Here is a 26,160-nt window from a genome sequence, read left to right as displayed (position 1 = left end):
TAACTTCAGACAGAAATCCGTCTCCCGTCAACCCACAAAACCCTTACCAAACAAACTTGTTAAGACTCTTCCGATTTGTTTATTTGCCTAAACCATTCACATTATAAACGATTAAATATTTTTATAAAAGTTTCATTTACTTTTGATCTTCATTCAGAACCACGGAGTCTTTAGATTGTGGAACTATCATTACGGCAATCAATTTCTACGGTTCCTGGTTGACAGTAATGGTAACAGCAGGATGTTGCATCAAAATACCTGCTGGTATCCATTTCCTTCCCTCTTTAAACGTTGGTCTTACATGTACTGTCTGCAAAAGCTGCACTGTTGTTCAGGCCGATAATTCAGCTGTGCTTCACTTTATCGATGAGCAAAGATGCAAAATATAAGATATTGTGACTTGTGTTATAGTGGGGATGACAAATAATATTCGTATCAATGAAAAAAAATCCCAGAAAAGTAAGATGTTTACATGCATTACTGCAGTTACTCACAATGATAACTTTCCCAATACTTAATACCACCACAATGTATGCCTGTTTCAACTGGACTCTTACCCAATTCATCGCAGAGAGCAATGCCCATTGATTAACATGTGAAACAATAACTTCTGTTTTAGGACCAATGTTCTGACACAATATTCGTGGCTCTTAACCCAGCCGATTCTGTCTTAATCAACAAGTTATTACGAAGCACGCGTCAGTCAAACATTGCTGATAAACGCCAACCACTCTCATTTCCCCCCTCTAAACGACATTAATGTCAAGTTTAAGGATACGTCATTATTATCCCGTAACCCGATTGTTTTTTCTAACTATGTATTTAGTTTCTTTTTCCAGCCTTCTTGTGTATAAAATGGCTCTTTATTAACCACGGGTCACCATAACATCCATGAATGCGATCATCTCTTAATAAATTGAAGGGTATGTGATACCATAGTGCAACGTTTCAAACATGCCCTAGAAAAGCTGCCACGATTTCTATATCACATCAACCAAACCAACGTCTAACTAAAATATTTTAAGGTTGCTTTCCTTACTTTATGTCGTATTTTCCGGAAAAGACATGATTTTCTTGGGGTAAGATTATTTTTCTATAAATCATTAACTCATTAACAAGACGTTGAAAAATGAACGCACCTGCTAATGAATGACATACGAATGATCTTTTGGAATAAAGACACATTAAGTCCACATTTATAGTTGCAATGTAAAGCTACTTATCAAATAATTACTGTTTAGACTGCCATTAATAAGACACATATTAACAAATCATCATTCGAAATTTCAAATGTGTCTGTTCAATATTATAAAGAAATATTTAAGTACGCATTTATAATCCTTAGATTTTCAAAAAATACATAACATACCTAAACAAACAATATATTTACAAACGACACAATATTATTAACCTTTAATAGACAATTATTTTACAAATTACAATTCCGAGGAACAATGTCATTTCATTACAACTTAAGTTGGGAGGCTCAAAACTAAAGCCAGCACTTTTGAGGCGACCAAATTCAATTTGAAGTAGTTCGTGATCGTTTTCAAATGATTGAATCTTTCTGACGGAAATAACGGACAAGAAGATTTCTGCAATATCCTTCCACGACCACCGGTAAAAACTAGGCCAATTATATCCAAATGTAGAAAAGTTCTTCAAAGAAACCGTTTCATGCAAAACAAAAGTAATTCGTTCGGCTATATACACCGTTGTAAGGCTAACTTCAGCCCACGGCGTGACAAAGATCGTATTGACTGAAAGCTAACAACATCTGATTGATTGCCTCAAAAGGGTCAATGCGATGTGTAGTGTGAATATTAAGACTCTTAAGTATTAGCATAATTAAATTTCCGGGCTCAAAATGAAGCCGTATGTTTTACAGAAAGCAGAAAATACTTAATTCGCCCAATTATTTCCAATTTTCAGTGTTTGTGATTATAGACTCGTAGCAGAGACTTTATAAATTGTTGGTGCTTATTAGGTTTTAAATACTGTTTAAACGCTCATTGGCTTTGACACCAGTTTTTTTAATGAGTGTTTATGCATGTCAAGTTCTTTCATGCTTTTTCCATTGAATGGCAATCGATCACAGCAAACAATAAACATCTGTAGCACACGTTTACGTCAATATGTTTAAGCTCATGGAATCGAACGGCTTGTGATAATCCGGAATCGTTTGTTTGGTTTTGCGGATGGAAGACGTGGGCTTCATGGGTATCTCTCTGACCATGGTTTTTTAGCAGTTTTGCATTTTTCTGATCGCTGTATTTATTGCAAGATTTTATGCATTTCTATTAATCTTGCGATTATCATGCCTTTGTATGGATAGTTGTTAACGAACATTGCACATTTTTACGTAGAGAGCCCGCGGACAAAAATCATACTAATGATAACATAACACTCGTCGAATTTTCGCGCGACTGGTCTGATTTACGCATTAATCTGTCTGAAGCCACACTAATTCCGTGCGACATAATTCTGTAGGAATGGAGACGTTTGCCACACGATCATCCCACGATATTCCTATTTAACGCGATCGCACATGGACAATGTTACTCAAGATATGCTTACTGGTTACAAATCCAAGATTGTTTTATGGAGATATATATGTACAACTTTTTGTAAAAGGCGCCAAAAGACGTAAGTGCATACAATACATGTATGTTCGTAAGGTCTTGTTTGCAAACGCATGACAGTCTTAAGTTTGTTTTAACACCACTGTAAAGACTACATGATTTGTGTTGATTGATGGAAAATTCCAATTGTTCAGTAATTCCGGTAATTATCACTATTTGGTATCTCAAAATCATTGAAACGCATGTTTTAGTTAAATGCGAGCTACCATGAAATAAGTACGGCATTGCTCTACATCAGGACGGAAAACATGAAATGTAATTAAGGCATCATCCGAGGAAAATGTTGTAACATCAGATCAGATTAAAAGCCCCAAGACAATACACACATCATAAAAGTTAAAATACTTTCTTTTTAGCTTTATGCTTTTATTACCTTTAAGTCACTGTGCGCAAATACTGCACTTTAATTTAAAGTAGGGAACGGTTGGTTTGGTGGTCTTATTTAGCAAAACAACAAAATGTGCACGAGGTATATCGCTTCTATCGTTACTATTGTATTATTCTTCTTGCATAACTAAATTAAATCAATATATATAAAGTTTAACGAAGTTTAATAGACAAACAATACAAAGTTAGATCCAGAGGCGTTTCGTGATTTTTTTAATTTTTTTATATACAAGGTATAAGTTAACAGCAAATGTTTTTCTATATTTCATCTCCTCTTAAAGATGTTTTAATTGAGTATAATCGAGTAAACAGATGCTTTTATAGTTTGTAATCGAATTACAAACACGTAACTATTTGTGTGTACTTAGACCTTTTATCTTGGAAAATGGATAAGTTGTCATGGACTGGTTACTCGTATAACGGCTGATGATATTAGTATTGTTTTTATGTTTTCGACATCCATTAAAAAACCTCCGTCTCTCGATAACAAAAATCTGCAAAGGTCAGTGTCGCAATGGATGATCTATGGTCATAAGAAAAACCAATTGTAACATTAAGTTGTTAAAGCAAAAAGAAATTATTGACTGTCATTTTAGGTAAACAAGTCCGTAAGCAAAACAATACACAAATATATACAGGCATTGTGTTTATTTTCCGCCAAACATTATAACCTCGTCAGGGCGTTTTTATATGTAAAAAGTCACAAAAAGGTAATGATTACTCTAAATCATTATTTGACGAAATGCAGGTTTGGTCCGTACAGTTATTTAATTTATTACGAAGAACTTATATTATTATTAATTTTCAAATAAAAGAAACCATTACACATTGTCTGTGTTGCAGATGGATATGTACATGTTACTTCATCTTAAAAGTTTTTTAAAAATCAGTACAATAGCGTTTCTTGCAAAAGCCAAGTAAAATAATCACGCGACTCATGTTAATGAAGGTTTACGCAATCGGGTGATGTAAAATGTATCGGGTCCGAATCAAGACCGCAACATAAGTAACAATATTTGTGCAACTATTAGTACATATGTGCATTTAAGACACAAAAATATTGATTGTTTAAAATATAACAATTATGATCGAATTGAAATATTTGAGTGAATTGAAGAAGAAAATGAATCAAGCCTATAAAAAGACGAAGACATGTCACAAATATGTCGTTCACCTTAAAAACGATAATTTTATGTATATGTAGACATGAAATGGTTTGGTTCCTTGACAGCAGTCTCAACATCGCTACTGATCGGCACTAACAAATAAGTTGTATGCGGTTGTAATTTATTATTTTTATCGGTGCTAAGGCTTCGAGTCATTTGGAGAACCCGTTCAAGTTGCATGATTAAGTATATTGCCCTTTTCTGACGAAGACTTTCGCGATTCAAGTTACTTTTTAAGTTTTCCTTACTTTGGTAGACACAACACGATGTTAATTCACTAATTTGACAAACGGGATACAAAACCTAACCGAAAAACTAGGATTAATAATAATTTGAAAGTGATTTAAATCTAAAAACACTCAGGCGTTAAGTATAGATGTAGTAAAGATGGGGGTCATCATTCGAAGAGAAACTGCATCTACGAACTGTTTGTCCTTTAATTGAAGATAGTAAACAATGTTCTATACAAGACATGACAAAATAAATTACACACAAGAATAAATGTAAGTACCAATAACAATTGAGTTTATACCATAGAATATATTTATTTATTGAATTAATGAGCTTATTTATAATAATTACGCGGCATTTGTCGATTTATTATTTTACTTGCCATATATTATTCTATAACATATTCAGAGAGGTCTCCTTAATGAGTATTTAAAATAAATAATCCCAACGTCAAGCGTAACTGTATATGTAACTTTATTAGAGATATTGTAATCTTTTTTTAAAGTATAGGTAATCAAAATGCATTGGTAAAACGTGCAATCAACAATGACAGTACTTTCACAGCGTTTAAAAAAAACGGATTTGCTTGAAAACTGCACACAACCGGTCAACAATGAGAGCCCAAAACTGAAATTGATGTTTTTCAATGTAATGGTGTGTTATGTGGAAGGCTTGGGAGTAAAGTGACTAATCTTGACCTGCAGCATATCTTATTCTTTTTTTGTGGTAGCACCTTGAGCAACACGTGTTTTCATTTGATATTTTGTTAATGTCTTTGACAGAACATGGTGAAGGTAATACTGTGCCAATGTTAGATTATGTTTTCTGTTTTGCCCTATTCACACATTGTGTGCAATTTCAATTGTTCGAATAATAGCTGTCCAGTTCAACCCCCAAAACATGATATGTTTGTGCTCTGTTTAAACTTTCTACACAGTGAAACACTGATATCGTATTGCTGTGCAACAAGGAAACGGTTAGGTCAATCGTAATTTTAATTTCTTACTTTTGCATGCTCGCTTGTAACATCAGCGAACCGACCGGCGATGTGATGATAATACAAATACATGTTGGAATCACTTATCTTTTTCGATATATTGTATGTTTTATTCCAGCAACACTAACAGTTCCATGTGTTTCGTTAAAGTCAATGTCTTAGACGCTTACAACGTGAGAAAAGTGCACATTAATTACACATGACTTAAAGCCGTGTTTCGACATACTATAACTTTGTAATATTCCATAGGACTTAACATAAGAGAAAACAGTTTTTATAATAAAGCGTTATACGCATCATCTTTATTAGAACTCAATTGCATTAACATCGACAGTGATGTCAATGAATACTGTTTATAGATATGAAACGCACACTGCAATATATTACAAACATACGCAGAGGAAATGCATGTCAAGAACGCTTGATAGAACAGTTTTGTCACAAGCAGACGTCTGATTCTATTAAATACAAGCCTTATGCCTCTCTAACTGAACATGCAATATATTTCATGTTCCAAACATGTGTAAGCAAATGTCGACGCGGAAGTACTGTGAGAATTCATGTCGTTCCATTGGATTCTTATTTAGATGTTATTTCTATGTTGTCATATTAAAAGTCTTGAAGTGCTTCTATTGCATCGCTAGAGCTGCATTGTTCTCGGATATTACCAATTTAGTTGAACAACACAATTCACTGTGTCTGAAATACAAAGAATATGAGCTTGATAGTACAACTGGCGCATTTGGTTATCGGACAAAGGCATATCCGAACATTATTCCGGATGACGGAGAAATCTTTGTCACCGGCAACAACAAAGTTGGTATATTTAGAAAGCAAAATCTAATTTAAAAAGACGAAAATGAACACTCCAATTAAAGGTGATTCGTTTATACCACACGCAGCATGTACTGATAAGGAAAACACACAGATCAGTTAACAAACCTTCAAGAAATGGAAATGGAGCGCATTGAACGTGAGGACGACGACAATGAGGACTTTTCTATATTTATTGAATGTATGCCCGAAGTTTGACCAATTGAAAACGTTTTAAAAAATGTGATTTGGTTGTTAATAAAACATTTCCATTTACTAATATAGAATATACACAATCTTTGGGTAACAGTTAGTCTATATGTAGATAGTTAATATTACCAATTGAACAGTTCTGAGCAGGAAATAACGTCCACATCTCAGCATGCCATTTTCCATTGTCTAAGCCGAATACATGAGCATAATTTTATTTTCTTAGCCGTTATCATGACAATCTAATAATTAGTCACGGCCGTCAATATGAGGCGTTTTTCAAAACCCACTCGAATGTAAACGTTGTTAAAAAATGTAGTTTGTTCATGTGGGATACTGTAATTTGGAATATCCGAAGAAAAATGATTAAAGATTTCAATAAACTGTTTTTCATATATATATTTGGCCTTAATCTTGTAAAATTAGAGTTTGACTGAGAGAGTTGTGAATTTTGTTTTATTTTTGACCACGCTCTAACGGACTTCTTGAATAGTAAGCAACTAGGAAGGGAGGGAGGGATTACTAAGGCTCTCAAAGAACATTCAAACTTTACAACTTCAATCCACTTTATTTCTACACTTAACAGCTCTATTTCCAAACAATCAATCAAAATGCAATTGTATGTCTTGATTTGGGAAGGAAATATACTGTTTGCAATATCGAGATGACCAAATAACTAATATGAAATTAGCAAATAAAAAAAATATTACGTAGCCTTCGTAAGTCAAGTCAATTGTTTCTGATAAACGCCGGCCACTCATATTTTCCCCTATAAACCACATTAATTTCAAGTTTAAGGGCACCAGCTCAATCTGATCACTATACCCGATTGGTTTTTCTAACTTTGTATTTTTTTCTTTTTCCAGCTTCCTTCGCGTGCATGAAATGAATCTTTCTCAACAAAGGTCACCATAACATCCATAAATGCGAGGATCTCTTATTTATAAAAGGACAGTGTAATAAGATCTCTTATTCCAATCAACCGATTGGTATATGGCATCAATATCCATCATAGTGCAACGTCCCAAACACTTATTAGAAAAATCTGCCACAATTCCTTTCAAATATCATTTAAAAGAACGGCCTTGTGAAATATTTCAAGGTTTCTTCTCTTACTTTATGTCATCTGATGCGGGACATACATAATCCCCCAATAACAACAATTTAAAACTTGTTCAATATTTTCTAATTAAATGCGCGTCTTTCGCAGCTATTTGTTTACTACCGAAAAAGCGATTACAGTGCAGGTTATCTAGAAACCAAACTTAAATATATTTTAAAGGCGTTTTTTTGCCTAGCACTGTTCATTAAATAAAATAATTGAATTCCTAGTGTATTACTTAAACAAAAGAAATGTTTCTGGAATTAATTTACTCATTAACAAGCCGTTACAGAACGAATAAACATGCAAATGTCATAAGATAGACTCCTTTGAATAAATAAACACTTTGTTAACATGTATAGTTCAAACATAAAACTAGCGATAAAAAACAACCACACAATCAATCGGCCCAGATGAAATTAAATAACAAATAATTGTCATCCCAACGTTAAAATATGACTGTATAATTTAGTATTTACATATGTAAGCGCGCGTGTATAATTCGTAGCTAATAATTTATAAACAATAGATTTACAGACGATAAAATATTATTAAACTGTAAATAGACTGTAATATTACACATTACATGTCCGAGGTAATTGTAGTGTTGTCCCTTCATTACACCTGAAGCTGGGGAGAAGACAACAAAAACCAACACGTCTCGGATAGCAAATTTATTTTAAAGCAGTTCTTGATAGTATTCAAATAACCTAGACTTCCAGAAGCCGTTACAGACAAGATTTTCACAATATCTTAACATGACCACAGCTTAAAACTAGGCCAAGTATATCCCATGGTATAAATAGTTCCGCAAGGCAATGGCCAATTATATCCCATGGTATGAATAGTTCCGCAAGACAATATTTTGGATGCAAAACAAAAATAATTCGTTTGTCTTCCAAATTGTTTCCTGTTTTAGTCTTATTGCAAACCAAAGCAGGACAAAGATCTATTGTCTGGTAGCAAACAATAACTCACGAACGTCATGGCGATGAGGCGTATCTTTGTCCCAGATAACGTTTGATTATTGAGACTCCAAAGAATGATCATGAATAGATGGCAGTAACCCAATCGAAAAAAAAAACATATTTAATTGTCGGTATTTCAGTGAAGTCGTATGTTGTAAGTAAACCCAATGAAAAACTTACTTTGCCAAATTATCTCCTGTGTTTAGTATATGTGATAGTATACTTGTAACAGAGTTTCTAGAAATTGATGCTGCTAATTTTGTTCAAAATGCTTCTCAACTCTCATTTGTTTTGAAACCATTTTATTCAATAATGTATGAGCGTCTCATGTTGTTTCGTTCTTAGTCCAAGTGTGTTGCAATCGCACTGCCAATTAATAAACGACCTCGTAGTCATGACTTTAGGGATCTTGGAACTTCGCTGATGCCTTTCGTGGCTTACTTTGTGTATGTATAAAATATTATCCATTTTATTTATAACAAAATATGAAAAAATAAACAATTTCTTCATATTTAAACTGATATTTAAAACATGTATTTACAAAAAATGCTTTATGCAATACAAGCGACTAAATAACCCAATTATATGAATAATTAAACACAATAAACATTATCAGCAGATACAGTTCTGACTCAATCATCTAGTGTCTGATTTCAGAAAAGTAACGAATTGTCCATACACGTACAATACATGGGCATCACTTCGCAGAACATACGTCTGAATCACATTTCTTTTCGATCTTATTGGCAAATACACTGAAGTAATTTGCTGCCTATTTCATAAAATGAAATCACTTCGCAGAACACACGTCTGAATCACATTTCTTTTCGAACCCGTAGGCAAATACACTGAAGTAATTTGCTGCCTATTTCATAAAATGAAATCACTTCGCATAACACACGTCTGAATCACATTTCTTTTCGATCCCGTGGGCAAATACACTGAAGTAATTTGCTGCCTAATTATTGAATATACTATTGAGTTGTATTCGTTTCAAAATGCAGTGCGTTTTTAATATATATTGTAAATAATCAATTGTAGCACACTTTTACTTCAATAGTTGTTTGTCTATAAAGTTTCTGTGCAATAACCGTACTTGTGCGGCACTAAGAAAGCGTTACTTGGTATCTGAAAGACAAGGCGGAAAGCTTATCCGCTCTTACATTGAAATTAAACTGTGCATGAGGCACGAGAGTAAAAAAATGCCGACACTCATTGACAATTACAGGAGTATGAATATATTTTTTCAAAATTCACGCAATACTTACAATCAGGCTATTTCAGTTGTATTTGTAGGCGTCTAAAAGTTTGATTCAACAGAGCCCGTATATGCAGAGATTTGACATCCAAGTGTGTACTTTACATGCAATAATAAGAAATAATCGTGATTGTTTTATTGTAAGCGATTGTGATAATTTTGCAGCCGATTGTTTGATTGCTTCCAGATATAAGCACAATAACATTATTGGCAACGTATATTTATTTATTTATTTATTTATTTATTTTATTTTTTTATAATGTTTAATAGAGGTATAATGAATTAATTTAATAAAGAGGCGTTTTATGATGTTTTCTTTTTTAAATACACAGTGTTTGTTATCATCAGATGTTTTTAACCAAGTTTATGTCCGCTTTAAGATGTTTTAATAGCTAATAATCGAGTAAACGGACGCTTTAATAGTTTCTATTCAAATGACAAATACGCAATGACATTTGTTTACTCACGATTTCCTAGGAAAACTAATATAAAATGGAATCTGACAAATATCCATTCTAGATATCACGATAACGAAAAGCTGCTAAGGTCAGTGTCTCAGTTGGTTATCAATTGACAAACGAATTAGCGATTATAAAAGTTAATTTTTTCTGGATAATATATTATTGACACTCCATTACAAGTAAAACAGCCAGATAAAACTCAGATACGTAAGGGAAATTCGTGTGATAGTCAGAATTCGCGCTAGAAATGATGTGTTACTCGTTAAAGTCTGACTTCTCGAAATACAAGCATTGAAAATGAAATTACTTCAAATATATATAATGTTCCAGACATTTTTAAGCGAACAATGACACAGAAGCACTTTGAAATTGAATGTCGTACCATTATTGTCTATATAACTTGACACTTTAATATGGTTACATTTCAGAATTCAGAGGATGTAAGCTGAAAAGCTAGTGTTTGTTATTAGGAGACATAATCACGATCGTTCGTTATCCCTGTTTGTGTGACAAATCGTTGCTTGATTGCTATAGTGCTCTAACTACCAATTTCATTTCTTGGAGAAAAAAACATTAAAAGGTTTAACCTTTATTTTCACACTTATTTATGCACGTATGTGGACAAAAATATACCGGAGTGTTTATCAGCAAACAGACAATATGAATATAATTAAATATTTACTTTAGTAAATTATATGTTAATGCTATTTGCAATTTGATGTATGGAGATAGAGCATTCTGCTATAAAAAATATAAAAGATCATTAATTACTTTGCTCTTAGTCCCGGAGATGGTGCAGTACAGCATTCACCCGTTTGTGAAAAATGTGGGAGATGGAGCAAAATAAAATCGGAAAACTTATTCTGTATTCTATACAAAATGTGGGAGATAGAGCAAATGGAATCGAACAACTTCTTCTGTGACGACTGAATCTTGAATCCGATTACGTCATATTAAAGATCTCGTTCTCACGAACACAGCGATATAAAAAAAAAACTCATTTTTGAAAAAAATTGAGATAGAGCACTATAGAAATAAAGCGACGAAATTTCGGTACATTAATCGCTTACTAGGCAGTTTAATATCTTTTGTAAGTTTACCATATTTCATTGCAACATATTACTTGAAAACAAATACCTTTTTCATTTTAAAAGATCCTATACTTACCGCACTGGGTCAGTTAAATAGGTAATATTCGATTCGGGCAGAACGTTTTGGAGTTCATGTTTTCTTTCATCTTCTGTCTGTACAGGTGTCTTTAATTAAAATCGTTTTACACTGCTCATGGTTTGTGATTAATGTTGAGGTAAGTGTGAGGTTCGGCTAGTCCCCAAACCGGTTGAACACCGCCCCCTCCACCCTCATGCTTTTAATTGATCGTTATAAGAGGGTGATCCCCTTTGTCATCTTTATATATTTATAGCTTGTGTTCTCTGATAAAAGTAGTGGATAAAACGAGAATTGATGTCAGGTATTATTTTCTTCAGTTTCTTTTTTTCATATATTATATTTCAGAATTCAGATTATGTATGCAGAAAAGCTAGTGATTGTTATTAGTAGCCATAATTACGATATTTTGTCATCCTAGTTTGTTTGACAAATTTCTGAAGATTAATCGCTAACTAGACAGTTAAATATCTTTTGTAAGTTGACCATATTTCATTGCATAATATAACTTGAAAACAAATACCTTATTCATTTTAATAGATCCTGTACTTACAGCAATGGGTCAGTTAAATAGGTAATATTCGATTCGGGCAGAACGTTTTTGAGTTCATGTTTTCATCTTCTGTCTGTACAGGCATCTTTGATTAAAATCGTTTAACACTGCTCTTGGTTTGTGATTAATGTTGAGGTTAGTGTGAGCTTCGGCTAGTCCCCAAACCTGTTGAACACTCTCCCCACCCCTCTACCCTCATGCTTTTAATTGATCGCTATAAGGGGTGATGCCCATTGTGATCATTATATACTTTAGCTAGTGTTCTCTAATAAACGTAGTGGATAAAGCGAAAATTTATGTTAGGTATAATTTCTTGAGTTTCATTTTTTCATATATTATAGCAGATTGTTATGATGTTAAATTGTTCATCCTATCTTCAGTCAAAGTGTTTGGCAAGACCTTCCATGGTGCACATGCTCATTTGTGTCGTTCTTATTAAATAAAGTCATTTCCAGATTATGCCAGGATATTTTAATGTTCGGTTATGACGGCCTGCAAACAAAAATAGCTTCAACAAATATATTCGAATATTAGTTTTCTATAACGAAATCTTAAATGCGTACGACATTTATAATTGTTTTGGGAAATTATGTGTAATTTTATATTGAGGTGAATTGTAAAGTCAGTTTGACACTAGCCTTAAAATAGTCTAGCGGTTGGTACAAGAATTAACGTTTGAAAATGTGTCTGTATTCCTATATTGCATATTAGGCCTTTAAATAATAAACTTATATTTTCAGTTATGTAAAGAATAAAATATAGCCATGATCTTGTACGAAATTTTTAAAATATACTTTTATACTTAAGAATACTGATTTATTTTATACTTAATGATAAAATATGACATTTCTGTAGTGAAATAAAAGCAGTGAAGAGAAACAAATTGTTATTTTCACCGGTGAAAAAAACATATTTTCGGAACTACTTTTCTATTTTTAGATTATCAAATCAAGATTTTCTATGATAACGAGTGAATTTAAAACGATATTCCACCGATTCTTACACATTTTCTTTTCATTTTATGCCTTTTTTCACCGTTTATTTACATTGTTAAAGAGTTTAACTAAGGAATTTCGCTGAGATAATATATATATTAATGACGTCGCTGTGTGCATTGAAATGTATTGAGGCACGCCAAGGGAGAAAAGGTAACTTTTCAGCGAAAGGGAAACAGCTGTTAATTGTTTTCTAGAAAAAGGGGCATAAAAGAAACAAAAAGTGTGTTCATGTCAGTGTAGGATCGAGCGCCACTCGTGAAAATATAATTTATGTGATCACTCGTGAAATAACAAACGATCTTACGCCGACATGAACAAATATCCTCTATTTCTTCCACCATTGTTTGATTCTATTATTTAATGAGTGTTTGTGTGTTACAGTTTATGATATAGGAATAAATTTGACGTCAATTTCCGACACAGATAAATTCGTAATCTAGATATACAAATGATTTATTATCTCGTAATACGATTTCCGCAAACATTGGATTTGTCACTCTTATATATATGAGATTAACACTGTCTCGCATTGTCTTAGAATAACGACATTCATTTCCGATGCAGATTGTTCCGAAATCTTCGTCGAATATTCTAACGAAGCACCTAAGTATCATTATATTACATTTATATACGCCTCAAACATCTATCATCGATTGCGAACTCGCTTGCTTCAATAAAATTATGTGTTCTAAGTATGAGTAACGTGACAGCTTACTATGATGCGATTGTTAGAACTGTATCGGTTCGGTTTAAAGTCTCTATAACGCTCAAAATCAACGAAAATTTCGTGAAGTATTTCGTAAAATAAAGTTAAAACCTAAACAATCAGTGTTCCTTATAGCAATAGCCACAATTTCAACGCTAGATGTGGTATGATTACATAGATTTTTGTAAATACAAAATGCTCGTTTTTATTTATTTGTGAGCACAATAAATTCAATGTTAATTTCCTGCGAATATATCTATTGATACGACACACGAACACTAAAATGGTACCATGTTAAAAGCATAATAAAAACGAGCATTTTGTATCCACAAACATCTATTTTACCAGACCACATCTGGCGTTGAAATTTCGACAATGGCCATAAGGGACAATGATTTTTAATTGTTCAGCTTTATTTAACGAAATATTGTTCGAAGTTTTCGTTGATTTTGAGTAGTAATGTTACTTTAATGTATGCCTGTAACTTTCTTCAAAATACTGTATTAATGGTGATCGATATTTCCAACCGATACATTATCATTGATATATATAGTACTTTCATGCGAATATTTGTTTTATCAAGCAATCTTCTTAAGCGATCAGCGTGTCCACAAAACTTCAGTATAGGATTACACTCTACAGTGTACGAAGTATGGAAGGGAATATCTGCCTGTACATGCATGCTAACAATTACATTTTGCTGTGTTGCATTTGTTCCAAAATAACTGCCTCTTCCTTTCGTCTTTTTTTTCATCAGTTAGAACAATATTGCTTGCATGGTTCGTTATGATGTTTGCTCGAAATATATGTGAACCCTATATTATTGAGAGTTCATGTGGCTCTCTTGTTGTACCTATGCACAAACTATTCAAGGGAAAACAATAAGAATGTTGCTTTTAGCGCAAATTATTATACAGGGAGGCAACCGTGGTAAGAGTATAATAATGTCCTTGGTGTTGACTACTTTTGTCGAAACAGTAATATTTGCGACCAAGCTAGTTTAGCTGAGATATGTACGTTAAGAGATGTATTCGTGTACAATGAATAATATTATCTATTAATGTGTAACTTGCAAAACATCGGTACGCTTTGAATACGACCACGTTGTAAGTATGCGATATGTGTGAATGTGTGTGTGCGCGTGTGTGTGTGCGAGAGTTTGCGGTGTTAGTTGTTATATACATGTGTTATTTTCGTTCATGGAAATGTATTGCATCTGAAGAGCTGTTGATGACAAAAGCACCAGATCAGAAAGCGAACGGACTTATGTGTATGTCCTAGTTTATGAGGTACTTCAGCATCTGAGAATTTATTATGTTAGGATCCAGATTGTGTCCAAGCACGACCTTTTTAACTAACTAGACTCACGAAAGTTGGGACGAATATGAATATGAATTATAGCTCATATTTTAGCTATACATATTTACTAGAATATTTTGTGTTTTGGTGTATTCATGTGCTGTGTGTGGGGTGAGTACCCGGAAACAAAACCTTTTTGGTGTTGCGACCATCAACCATGCTCACATGCTCAGTAAGTGGGCATTTAACCCGGTCGCCGAGGAGATAATCGCGGGTTTAAACCGCTGCAGATCATAAATGTTTCAATTATTTTTCTAGTGGAGCATAACAATGTTCATATCATTGTTAAGAGTCCTCTGCTGATTTTTTTTTCAGTAATACTTGCGTTTATTCTTTCCATATATGTGTGTTTGTAAAGAACGTGTGTGACTAACGTCCATCGCATGTTTTATTGTCACTGCTTCGGTCCGCTTGACATTCAAACGTTCGCTCGACCAGCGGTGATTGAAGATTGTTTTCCAATAAGCCTCTATAAATAGTGCGCACACCGTCATAATGCAGTCAATATTTCTTAATAGATCTTGGAAAACATTTAAGTGCAACACACTATCTGTTTGCGATTCCAATTCGCTCATCTGTGTAAATAAATAACGTGATTTGTGACTGACAAGTTAAGGCGGACGGAGACGAAAGTACTGACATATGCATCGATTTGCTTGTGCACACAAAACAAGCCTGCTTCAGGCGTTTTATTGACTCGCATAGAAGGGTTTTTTCGACAAAAATAGCAAGTGTAATAATAGTTTTTAAAAGTTTGATGATCCCGACTTTTCCGGTTCCGCGTTTTTTATTAATCTTAGATTAGAAAGTGTCATGTCGCATTTGATTAACTTTAAGTTACGTCTTGCCTTTCAACATGCTTAGTGCTTATTGCTTGCGTCTTGTTGATTTGCTAGCGTAATTACGAGTACAATGCTAATGTACCGTAATTACTATTCTAAAATTGTAAGGTACTAACGATAATGCGATATAAACTCCAATAAAGATGTTACTTAATGATGCATTTTTAATACGCAAGATTTGATTTACGAGTATAAAAAACGACCGTTGCATTAATGTTTCATGTATATGCAACGAAGTGATGCAAAGAAGCACAACATAAGAATTAAAAAAACTCCAGACGCATCATGTTTTATCTTGAAACCATAAACTTGTAGTTTATTGAAGGAACGTAGCCATCAGCCAATACAATAAAACACAACACATAATACACAATAAACACAAACAAAGATTAGAACTGGGGTCAACGCTATAGAGAGGTCAATAGCATAAGTGAATGGCAAGAAATCATTAAGGGAATGCCCTGAGGCTCTATACTTGGTCCCCTGGTCTTTAACATCTTTATAAATGATATTATTTTATTTTATAGATTGAGATTAGTCAACCCTGTTTAACTATGCAGATGACAATACCATCTCATTCAGTCACAGAAACTTAAATACTTTTAAGGAAACTATTGAATCAGAGAGTAAATCCCTGATACACTGGTTTAATATTAACCAAATGCAAGTAAACCATGATAAGTTCCAGGCAATATGTGTAGGTAATAAGACTAATACAGAAGTAAAATCATTTACTACAGGTCAAAATGAAATTGAATGCGAACAAGAAGTAAAACTCTTAGGTGTGGAACTTGATTACCAGCTAAACTTTGATCTCCAGGTTACAAAATTTGTGCAAATAGGCAGCCAAACAATTAAATGTACTCCAAAGACTCAGCAGACTCCTAAATGTAAGCACTAGGTAAGTCATCTTTAAATCATTTATCCGGTAAAAACTTTAACTACTGTCCCTTATCTGGCATTTTTGTAGTAAATCCAACACAGAGAAACTAGAAAAGATGCAGTTTAGAGCCCTTAAAATAGTTTTTAATGATTATGAATCCACTTACGATACTCTACTAAAAGGTTAACCTTACTAGCCTTCACTTAAACACGTTGCGCTTCATTGCGTCAGAAACATTTACATGTATCTACAATCTTTCCTCAGAATATCTTCAATCTATGGTTCAAGTTAAATCCTCTACTTATAATTTTATGTATTCAATCATCCTAGAGACCCCACAAGTAAGGACAACAAGGTATGGCAAAAATTCCTTTCGTTTTGAAGCTGTCCGGATGTGGAACAGCCTCCCAGAGGACTTACGCACAGTCGACAAATATAATGACTTCGTCCGGCTGATCCGCACCTGGACAGGTCCAAAATGCAAATGCGCCATGTGTGAGTAATCTGCTTCTCACGTTTTTGCTTGTTCTTGTTGTCCTGCTTATATACATGTATATTTTTTCAGTTATATATATATATATATATATATATTTATATATATATATATGTATATATATATATATATATATATATATATATCAGTTATATATACTTTTTCAGTTAAACCCTAGTTTTGCTTGTTCTCCTTGGTTACTCTTTCCATGTTATATATTTATGCAAGCTTTTTCTTTGGTGCTGCCTGCCTATATGTTTCAGTTGAGTAGTAGCAGGTACTACGACACTTATGCTTTGTTCTAGTAACAGCAATTACTAGAGAAGCATATCTGTTGTAAAATTTGATTTGTTCACCTTTTTTGGACAGATTTAGACATTCTAACGTCAGTAAGAACCTAGTGCTCAACTTACTGCCAATACCTGCTTTATTGTTTGTTTGTGTTTTGCACTATTGTCTTATGTTCCTTATTATGCTTTAAATCAGTCATATCTATGCGCTAAAATGGTTCGTTTCTTGTGTGCTTTAAAATGTTTTAAACATGTATATATGTGCTATGTAGTTGTTATTCATGTGCTTAAATATGCTTTTGACATTTATTTATGCAAATGCATGTTGTTGTGTTATTTTGCACTGCTTGTTTTATGTTCATTATTATGCTTTGAATCAGTAGGTTGAATTAAACGTTTGAAAGATGCGCCGAACCCCATATCTTATGGCAGAATTAATATCTAAACACATACCCTTACAATTAAATACACAGCAGGGCCGTACCCAGGATTTTTTTACTGGGGGGACCCAACCGGGGAGGCTTTGGGAGGGGTCCCCCCTCCCTATATATATACTTTTTTAATTTGGCACTTTGCAGGTGAATTTTAATGCTTATAAAAAACGTATTTTATGATATGAATTAATGGAATATAACAAGTAAATCAGCACATTTCGGAAGTCTTAAACTTTAAACATTGGTGTGAATTCACAACAATATTAAAAGCTTTAGATTTCCGAAACTTACAGGTTTAAACTGACGATTATCCACATCAACTCTCGTATTGCTTCCAACATTTTTTTCACAAATCAATAACGTCACAGGTTTTTTTAAATCTGATTTTTTGGGAAAGACCTTGCCATTTTTGAGGAAAAAAATTGCGCGAAACGCCTAATTTTGGGGGAAATAATGAAAGTCTTAAATAATCAATTTAACATATTTTACTGTTTTCCAACAAATTCAAGGAAAGAGATAATTTAATTATACAATATTTTTCTACACCGGATCAGGTTAACTTATATAATGAGATCGATTTGTTGTTTCAATTTTCATTTTTTACCAATGAGCCATTAATAGGTTGATATTACTCAATTCTCGGTACTCAATTATTTTAAATACTGAATTCTGCCAAATTCTTATCTGTTGCTCGGCAAATTTATGAATCCGTTTTTCTTTTAAACAAACATGTTAACTATCTTATCGTAGTCTTTTTCAGTAAATTTCCTTTAAAAATGATAAATACTCAGTTTTAATACCTTTGTCAGTGTTTTTGTTCCGGTTCAAATTCAGGGCCCTATTCTCAATGCAAAAAGATTGGGACCTAAAAATTCCCCCAAAAAGGTTTTTTTTTTTTAAACAATCAAACTTTAAGAAGGGAAAAATACGTCTATGGCCTTCTCAAAGAAGGAAAAAACTTGCGACGGCAAACATCAGACCATAGTCTACGAACTCCTATAGCATTTGCTTCCATTCGCTGCACGTATCAAAATACATGTTACACCAACCATCGATAGATGAGGCATTCATGATCACAATGGGGGACTGATCGGGGATGTGTGTACAAGGCGATAAGAAAATATTGCCTAGAGGCTTATCTCGATTGGCGAGCATTAATCCCCTTGTTTATCAGGGACAACAAAACATAGCTGCTCTTTTGTTTTGAGAGAAAGTGTACTGTGGGCATTTGCACGAGAGAAAAATTGCAGTTGGCCGATTTTAAAAAAAAATCATAGTTCGACAGCCAGCTGGGGGGCCCGGGCCCCTGGGCCCATCAGTAACATCATATTATTGAAATTCTAATGACAAATTTGCAAAAAAAAAATAATTTAATGACTAAACTGTCATGCCGAGCAATTTTAGAAAAGATATCAAGATCAATGTATGCAATACATAACTTTGGTAAACCGTGTTTGCGGAGCTAGAATCTTTGCGTTCTATAAATAATATATGTTATATAAATAGATGACGACCTTTAAGTAAGACTTGTGTGCATACGTTGTGAGAAAAAAGTAAAACCATTTAAAAGGAACCCATACTATAAAGGGCAAACAAATGTCATTAATATTGACAAAGTATATTAACCACTGCTTCCCAAATGTGCTCGTTTGTCCATGGGCCTTTATTAGACCGAACTGACTTATGTAGTAGTGGTTAAACAATGACAATTTTATGATTGGGTTACACTACAACAAGCTTCTGGTTAAATCATCGAGACTAAAATGTGTGGCATTTGCTGTGTTTTCTCTTCAGTTGACGGATCAGATCAGGTTTATAATTGATGTCTTGTACAATTTGATTATCTGTGTTGTTTTCACATCTATTCAGGGCTTTTTATGTCCATTTTGGGTAATACAATACATGTACAATGTATGACCAACCTGTCAAATTTCTTTGATTTGCATTTACCCGCATTTTACCATCAATTTATTTCACATTAATGTAATTTGAAAAATGTACAAATGTGGGGTTTATATATACCTTTTGCCTATTGCATTATCAGACATTACCGAATAACAGTTATACAATCAGCCAATATATGTGCCTTTAGGGCCTCTTACATAATATTACATTACTTGAAAAAAGTTGTCAAATTTTCATATTTTCAGTATATTCAGTAATAAATTTTACTGGGTATGTCTACCAGGTAACTTCCAGTTAACTTTAAATAACGCCAGTAGATTGATCATCATCGCCACGTGGTAAATCCAGGAATGCAAATTGTGCATGCGTAGTGAATTGTTTATATTTTATATATTAAATGATCAATCTACTTGCGTTATTTATAGTGTGTATACCGTTATGTCACCTATTTGCGCAATGTACTTTGATTTCACATCGCAAAAGTTTATTACCAAATATACTTAAAATATTATTGTAATATACCAGTCATGATATTTTAATCAATATAAACTTATAATTGTAAACAAATACGGTATTTTACAACTTTTCTTTTCTTTGTCGTCGTGGTTGACAGTCCCTTTAATTTACTTATTTTACTGAATTAATTAATATTAGTATTACCGAAACAATCCATCACAATCACAATATTAAATTAGTTCATTTGATAAAGAAAGAAAAACATCTCAAATAGGTTCATCATACTCTTGGATAGTGAAATTATTTATCACAATCTATGTCTGAATATTAAATAGGTGCCGTGTTTTTTTTCATTAAAATCGGATCGATTTCAAATAATCCCGAAATTCCCAATAGAAAAAAGTATATATTTTCTCTACATGGGAGCTAAATATTCCTAATGGAAGTTTTCAAAAAAAAATGTTCATCTCCAATCCATATTATTTCAACCTTAGTAAATATAATTCTGAAAACACTTGTATTCAATTTTGAAGCATTTTTTAGAAAAACAACAACTACATTAATTTCCCAATTTTAGTAAAAAACACCACACATTTTCCCAATCCAAAGGGATTCAATTATTAACATTTGTGTGTTTGATTTGTACCTGCAAGTTAATGTATGTTCAAGCACAATTCATGCTGAAATACAAATTCTGTTATGCAGTATTCATTTCAGGAAACACACAATCTATGATGATTCTGTATTCATTATCATACTAAAGATCAGATGCTTCAATATTTCAGCATACCCATGAACAGAGCAGGCTGGCACACAGAGGTCCGGACAGAAGTCACCAGTGCAGTCTCAATCTAGCCTGCGGTTTAAAGGCCACCTTCATTGGGCATGTGCTACATCTCCGTGGCAACTGCCTGGCAACACAACCTGCTGAAGATGCATATGGAAACTTGTTGCTTTGGAATGGGGAAATATTTGATGGAATCGAGGTTACCTTATTTGTGTTTGAGTTGTTTAGTAATAGCTTAAATATAATTACCTATCTATTTGAATGTATACACACAGTTTTTCCACTGCTGAATTTCCCGTTCTATTTAAAATAATATAATTACAATAGAAGGTCTTTACAATTACATGGTGTATTTGAGCAATGAGCATAGCCCATTGGGTCATTGTCGACCTGAAATGGCTTGAAGTCACCCGGGACTAGAAGCCAATTCTTGTCACCGTAGGGTGACTTCAAGCCCATTCATGTCACTCTGGGGTGACCTCAAGCCGACCGGGTGACTAGAATCAGCTTGAAGTCACCCCAGGGTGAAATGAATTGGCTTCTAGTCACCCCAGGGTGACTTCAAGCCATTTCAGGTCGACAATGACCCAATGAGCAATATTAATTAATATTAATATGTGAATTTGCAAAACCAATGATAGGAAACATTTTTTCCTATATTCACAGAAATACTGAAATGTGTAGAGTTGGTTATAGGTACCTGATGGTGAAAGTGACACCGATGTCTTGTTGGCAAAGCTTGGATGTTGCAAAAATGAGGATGAAATACTGGCAACAATGGCACAAGTTCATGGCCCTTGGTCCTTTATTTACTGGCAGGTAAGGTTTGAGCTTTAGTGTATTTGTATGTTTATAAAAAGACTTATGAAACAAAAATTACTTATTGTCATGATGATTAAAGGTCAGCGTTACTTATAGATGTATATTAAGTTTTCACTATTTACAATGTACAGTCTAACCTGACCAAGTGGTTACCTGGTTTAAGCTGTCAATATGTATTCCTTGAAACTAGTTTGAGTGGTAATTACACCTGTACTTAATAGTCACTGGCTGTCTGCTACTAAAAGGCAGCATATTTTGTAACAACATTGACTTTTTCAATCTATTAAGCATTCAAGAGTTCAATTATGCTGCCCAATTATGGTCTTGTTCTATTTCCCTGAACAAAGAAAGACAATCAGAGCCTGTGGTTTGGGCGAGACATGTTTGGTAGGCGTAGTCTTCTGTGGCATCTACCATCTGATTGGAAGGATGAATTCTACCTTTCCTCTGTGAAACTTGACAACAAGGTAAGTAAATGAGAGCCTGCGCAGAGTCTTCTATTTTGATGTGAATATTCAAAAAGGGATCCTCCTCTGGGGTCACTTGAGGTATAGAGACTTATTGAGAAACAAACTTTAAACATTTTTAGCTCATCTATTTTTTGAAAAAAAAATATGAGCTATTGTCATCACCTTGACGTCGGCGTCTGCGTCGGCGTCGGCGTCCGGTTAAGTTTTGCGTTTAGGTCCACTTTTCTCAGAAAGTATCAATGCTATTGCATTCAAACTTGGTACACTTACTTACTATCATGAGGGGACTGGACAGGCAAAGTTAGATAACTCTGGCGTGCATTTTGACTGAATTATGTGCCCTTTTTATACTTAGAAAATTGAAAATTTTGGTTAAGTTTTGCGTTTAGGTCCACTTTTTTCAGAAAGTATCAATGCTATTGCATTCAAACTTGGTACACTTACTTACTATCATGAGGGGACTGGGCAGGCAAAGTTAGATAACTCTGGCATGCATTTTGACAGAATTATGTGCCCTTTTTATACTTAAAAAATTGAAAATTTTGGTTAAGTTTTGTGTTTAGGTCCATTTTATTCCTTAAGTATCAAAGCTATTGCTTTCATACTTGAAACACTTACTAACTATCATAATGGGCCTGTGCAGGCAAAGTAATGTAACTCTGACTGGCATTTTGACAGAATTATGTGCCCTTTTTATACTTAAAAAATTGAAAATTTGGTTATGTTTTGTGTTTAGGTCCACTTTATTCCTACAGTATCAAAGCTATTGCTTTCATACTTGCAACCATTATTAACTATCCTAAGGGGACTGTGCAGGCAAAGTTATGTAACTCTGACTGGCATTTGGACGGAATTATGGGCCCTTTATACTTAGAAAATTGAAAGTTTGGTTAAGTTTTGTGTTTTGGTCCACTTTACCCCTAAAGTATTATAGATATTGCTTTCATACTTGGAACACTCGCAAACTATCATAAGGGTACAGTAAAAGGACAAGTTGCATAACTCTGGATGTCATTTTTACGGAATTTTGGCCCTTTTTTGACTTAGTAACTTTGAATATATGGTTAAATTTTGTGTTTCGATCCACTTTACTTCTTAAGTATCAAGGCTATTGCTTTCAAACTTCAAATACTTTCATGCTATCATGAGGTTACTGTACCTGGCAAGTTGAATTTTACCTTGACCTTTGAATGACCTTGACTCTCAAGGTCAAATTATTAAATTTTGCTAAAAATGCAGACGTCTGATTCTATTAAATAGAAGCCTTATGCCTCTCTAACTGAACATGCAATATATTTCATGTTCCAAACATGTGTAAGCGAATGCCGACGCGGAAGTACTGTAAGAATGCATGTCGTTCCATTTGGATTCTTATTTAGATGTCATTTCTATGTTGTCATATTAAAAGTCTTGAAGTGCTTCTATTGCATCGCTAGAGCTGCATTGTTCCCGGATATTACCAATTTAGTTGAACAACACAATTCACTGTGTCTGAAATACAACTTCTTTGTTTATGATTAGATTTGATTGATACTTTGACAAAACTACTCTTACCTGACATACCATAATAGACTCCACCCAAACCATCGCCCGTGCCCCCCCCCCCCCCTCCCCCCCTTTTTTTTTTTAACGGTTAAAAAACTAAACTATTTATTTTTGATTATTTTATGTTTGAAATACCATCCAACCATCGCACCCAAGAAACACCCCCCCCCCACCCCCCCCACCCCCCCACCCGAATCCCCCCCCCCCCCCCAAAATTTTTTTTTTTTTTTTTTTTTTTTAAGATCATCTCACAAATTACCGCCACACCCTCACACTATAACCCCCCCCCCCCCCCCACCTCACCCCCCCCCCCCCCCCCCCAATTTATGTTTTTTGAAACGGTTACAAAACACAAATATTTATTTTTATTATTTTATGTTTTAAATACCGTCCAACCATCGCACCCAAGAATCCCCACCCCCCCCCCCCCCCACCACCCCCCCCTCCCCGATTTTTTTTTTCCTTTTTTTCGCATTTTTGGAAGATAATGTAATAAATGTCCACACCCCCACACAATGCACCCCTCTTCTATCCACCCCTCCCTCCTTTGTGATTGAAAATGATAGTCCCTTCACCTTTAAAAAGAAAATAGATGAGCGGTCTGCACCCGCAAGGCGGTGCTCTTGTTTTTCTCTGAAATCACAAAGATCAGTGTTAAAATATAAAGTGCATGAAATCATGGTGTACTTATTATGCTCCAATCATGTCCCAGGGTTCAGAACAGGCCCTGTCCCTTCTAGGACTTGTAGAGGTGTCTCCTGTGCAGGGTTGGCACCAATCGACCGCCCCCGGTTTTAACCCGCGGTTTTTACCGGTTAAAATCGCCCCGGTCAATACTCCAAAAGTGGTCTTACTGGTCAATACTGGTCGATTGAACTTAGCCCCTTAATTTTGATTAATATTCCATGCTTAATTAAACAATATTGATAATATAAATTAAACAGACATGTTGCCAATAATGTCTTAAGCTATTAATACCCACTATTTTATACCTGTTCATACAATTTGTAGGCCGAACTCTTAAAATTTTGCAAATGAGTCAAGTTGGTCAATTGGATTTTTCTGGTCGATTGAATTTTTTTTCAATTCTAACGAATTATGAATGCTCAGAAAGTTTTGTGCTTGATTCAACAAGAACCTGTCAATTACTGTGTATTAGTTGTTCCTCATGCCCCACTGTCTCCACAGTCTTTCACAGTCTTCTCGCCTATACAGGTTAGGGCACCCAAAACTGATAGTAGAGCCTTACATGTCACCTTTGACACAACCCTTACTTGTCATGTATTCTTGCCTGGATTTCTTTAACAAAATAGTGAAAAAATATTTTATTTTCCACTGATATAAAAAAAACATAATAAGAAATGATTATTAAAAGGAAGAAATAATTGAAAAGAAAAGTCTAGAGTAGACCCACAATTGGTAAACATTATATGTTGCCAAAATCAAGAACTTTGATTGCTTATTCATTTGACGACCAATTGAACTTTAAAACATGAAAACCCTCTTAATATAGAAAGGAGACAAGTTAGAAGTAACTATTAAATTAATAACATTAATAGCAAGTTATCGTATTTCTTTTGAGTGAAATGAAATAGCCTAAGGGCAGATTTGCTTCATTGTCACTATCAGAGACATGCCAGTGCATGCATTTTATTACCAATTAAGGCTTAGGGGCCAGATTTCTAATGACCCTAGAAACCACAAGAGTTCTGTTTGTCCATCAGCTTATCAACTAGATATATCAATAGATCAGTGAAATACTATGGTAACTGCAATAGTAATAATACTTCAGTAACAGATGTGATACACTGAGATAAAGATATTGCCTTAGTTCTTTTGTATTTGAGACCGTTTCCATAAATAATAAAGAAGTATTTTTTACAGCTTTAAAGATTTTTTTACAATAGATAACTCAATTTTTTTTATCAATTACAGAATAATGATTGATTTAATATAGAATAGCTGAAATTCTTCCTTTGTCATGTTTAAATGCTACAATTTTCGACCAGTATTGACCAATAATGACCAGTATTGACCGGTTTTAACCGGGTATGGACCGCCGGCCAGGTTAATACTCAATTGACCGGTCAATATGCCAACCCTGCTCCTGTGAGGGTGAGGGTAAAATGGTATTTTTAACCTTTGCATGCTGGGAAATTTGTCGTCTGTTAAAATGTCGTCTGCTGAATTTCTAAAATTAGCATTTTCTTCCATT

At 34.1% G+C, this 26,160-nt stretch overlaps 1 protein-coding gene across 3 annotated transcripts in view; it reads left to right on the top strand.

Annotated features, from left to right (window-relative positions):
- Positions 1 to 19,653: 19,653 nt before the first annotated feature.
- Positions 19,654 to 26,160, top strand: part of LOC127878038 (asparagine synthetase domain-containing protein 1-like) — a 35,570-nt gene continuing 29,063 nt past the window's right edge. For all 3 annotated transcript variants that reach the window (XR_008048720.1, XM_052424432.1, XM_052424431.1), the window contains exons 1-4: positions 19,654 to 19,771; positions 21,107 to 21,307; positions 21,805 to 21,927; positions 22,278 to 22,397. Coding sequence is in view for 2 of the 3 variants with exons in the window: in XM_052424432.1 (XP_052280392.1) it covers positions 19,724 to 19,771; positions 21,107 to 21,307; positions 21,805 to 21,927; positions 22,278 to 22,397 (492 nt within the window). In the remaining variant the exon portion in view is untranslated. The remainder of the gene's footprint in view (positions 19,772 to 21,106; positions 21,308 to 21,804; positions 21,928 to 22,277; positions 22,398 to 26,160) is intronic.

The sequence above is a fragment of the Dreissena polymorpha genome, chromosome 4 (genome assembly GCF_020536995.1).
Source record: "Dreissena polymorpha isolate Duluth1 chromosome 4, UMN_Dpol_1.0, whole genome shotgun sequence".
Classification (NCBI taxonomy): Eukaryota; Metazoa; Mollusca; class Bivalvia; order Myida; family Dreissenidae; genus Dreissena; species Dreissena polymorpha.
Note: the sequence above shows the minus strand (reverse complement) of the source record. Positions and strands in the feature narration are given on the sequence as shown.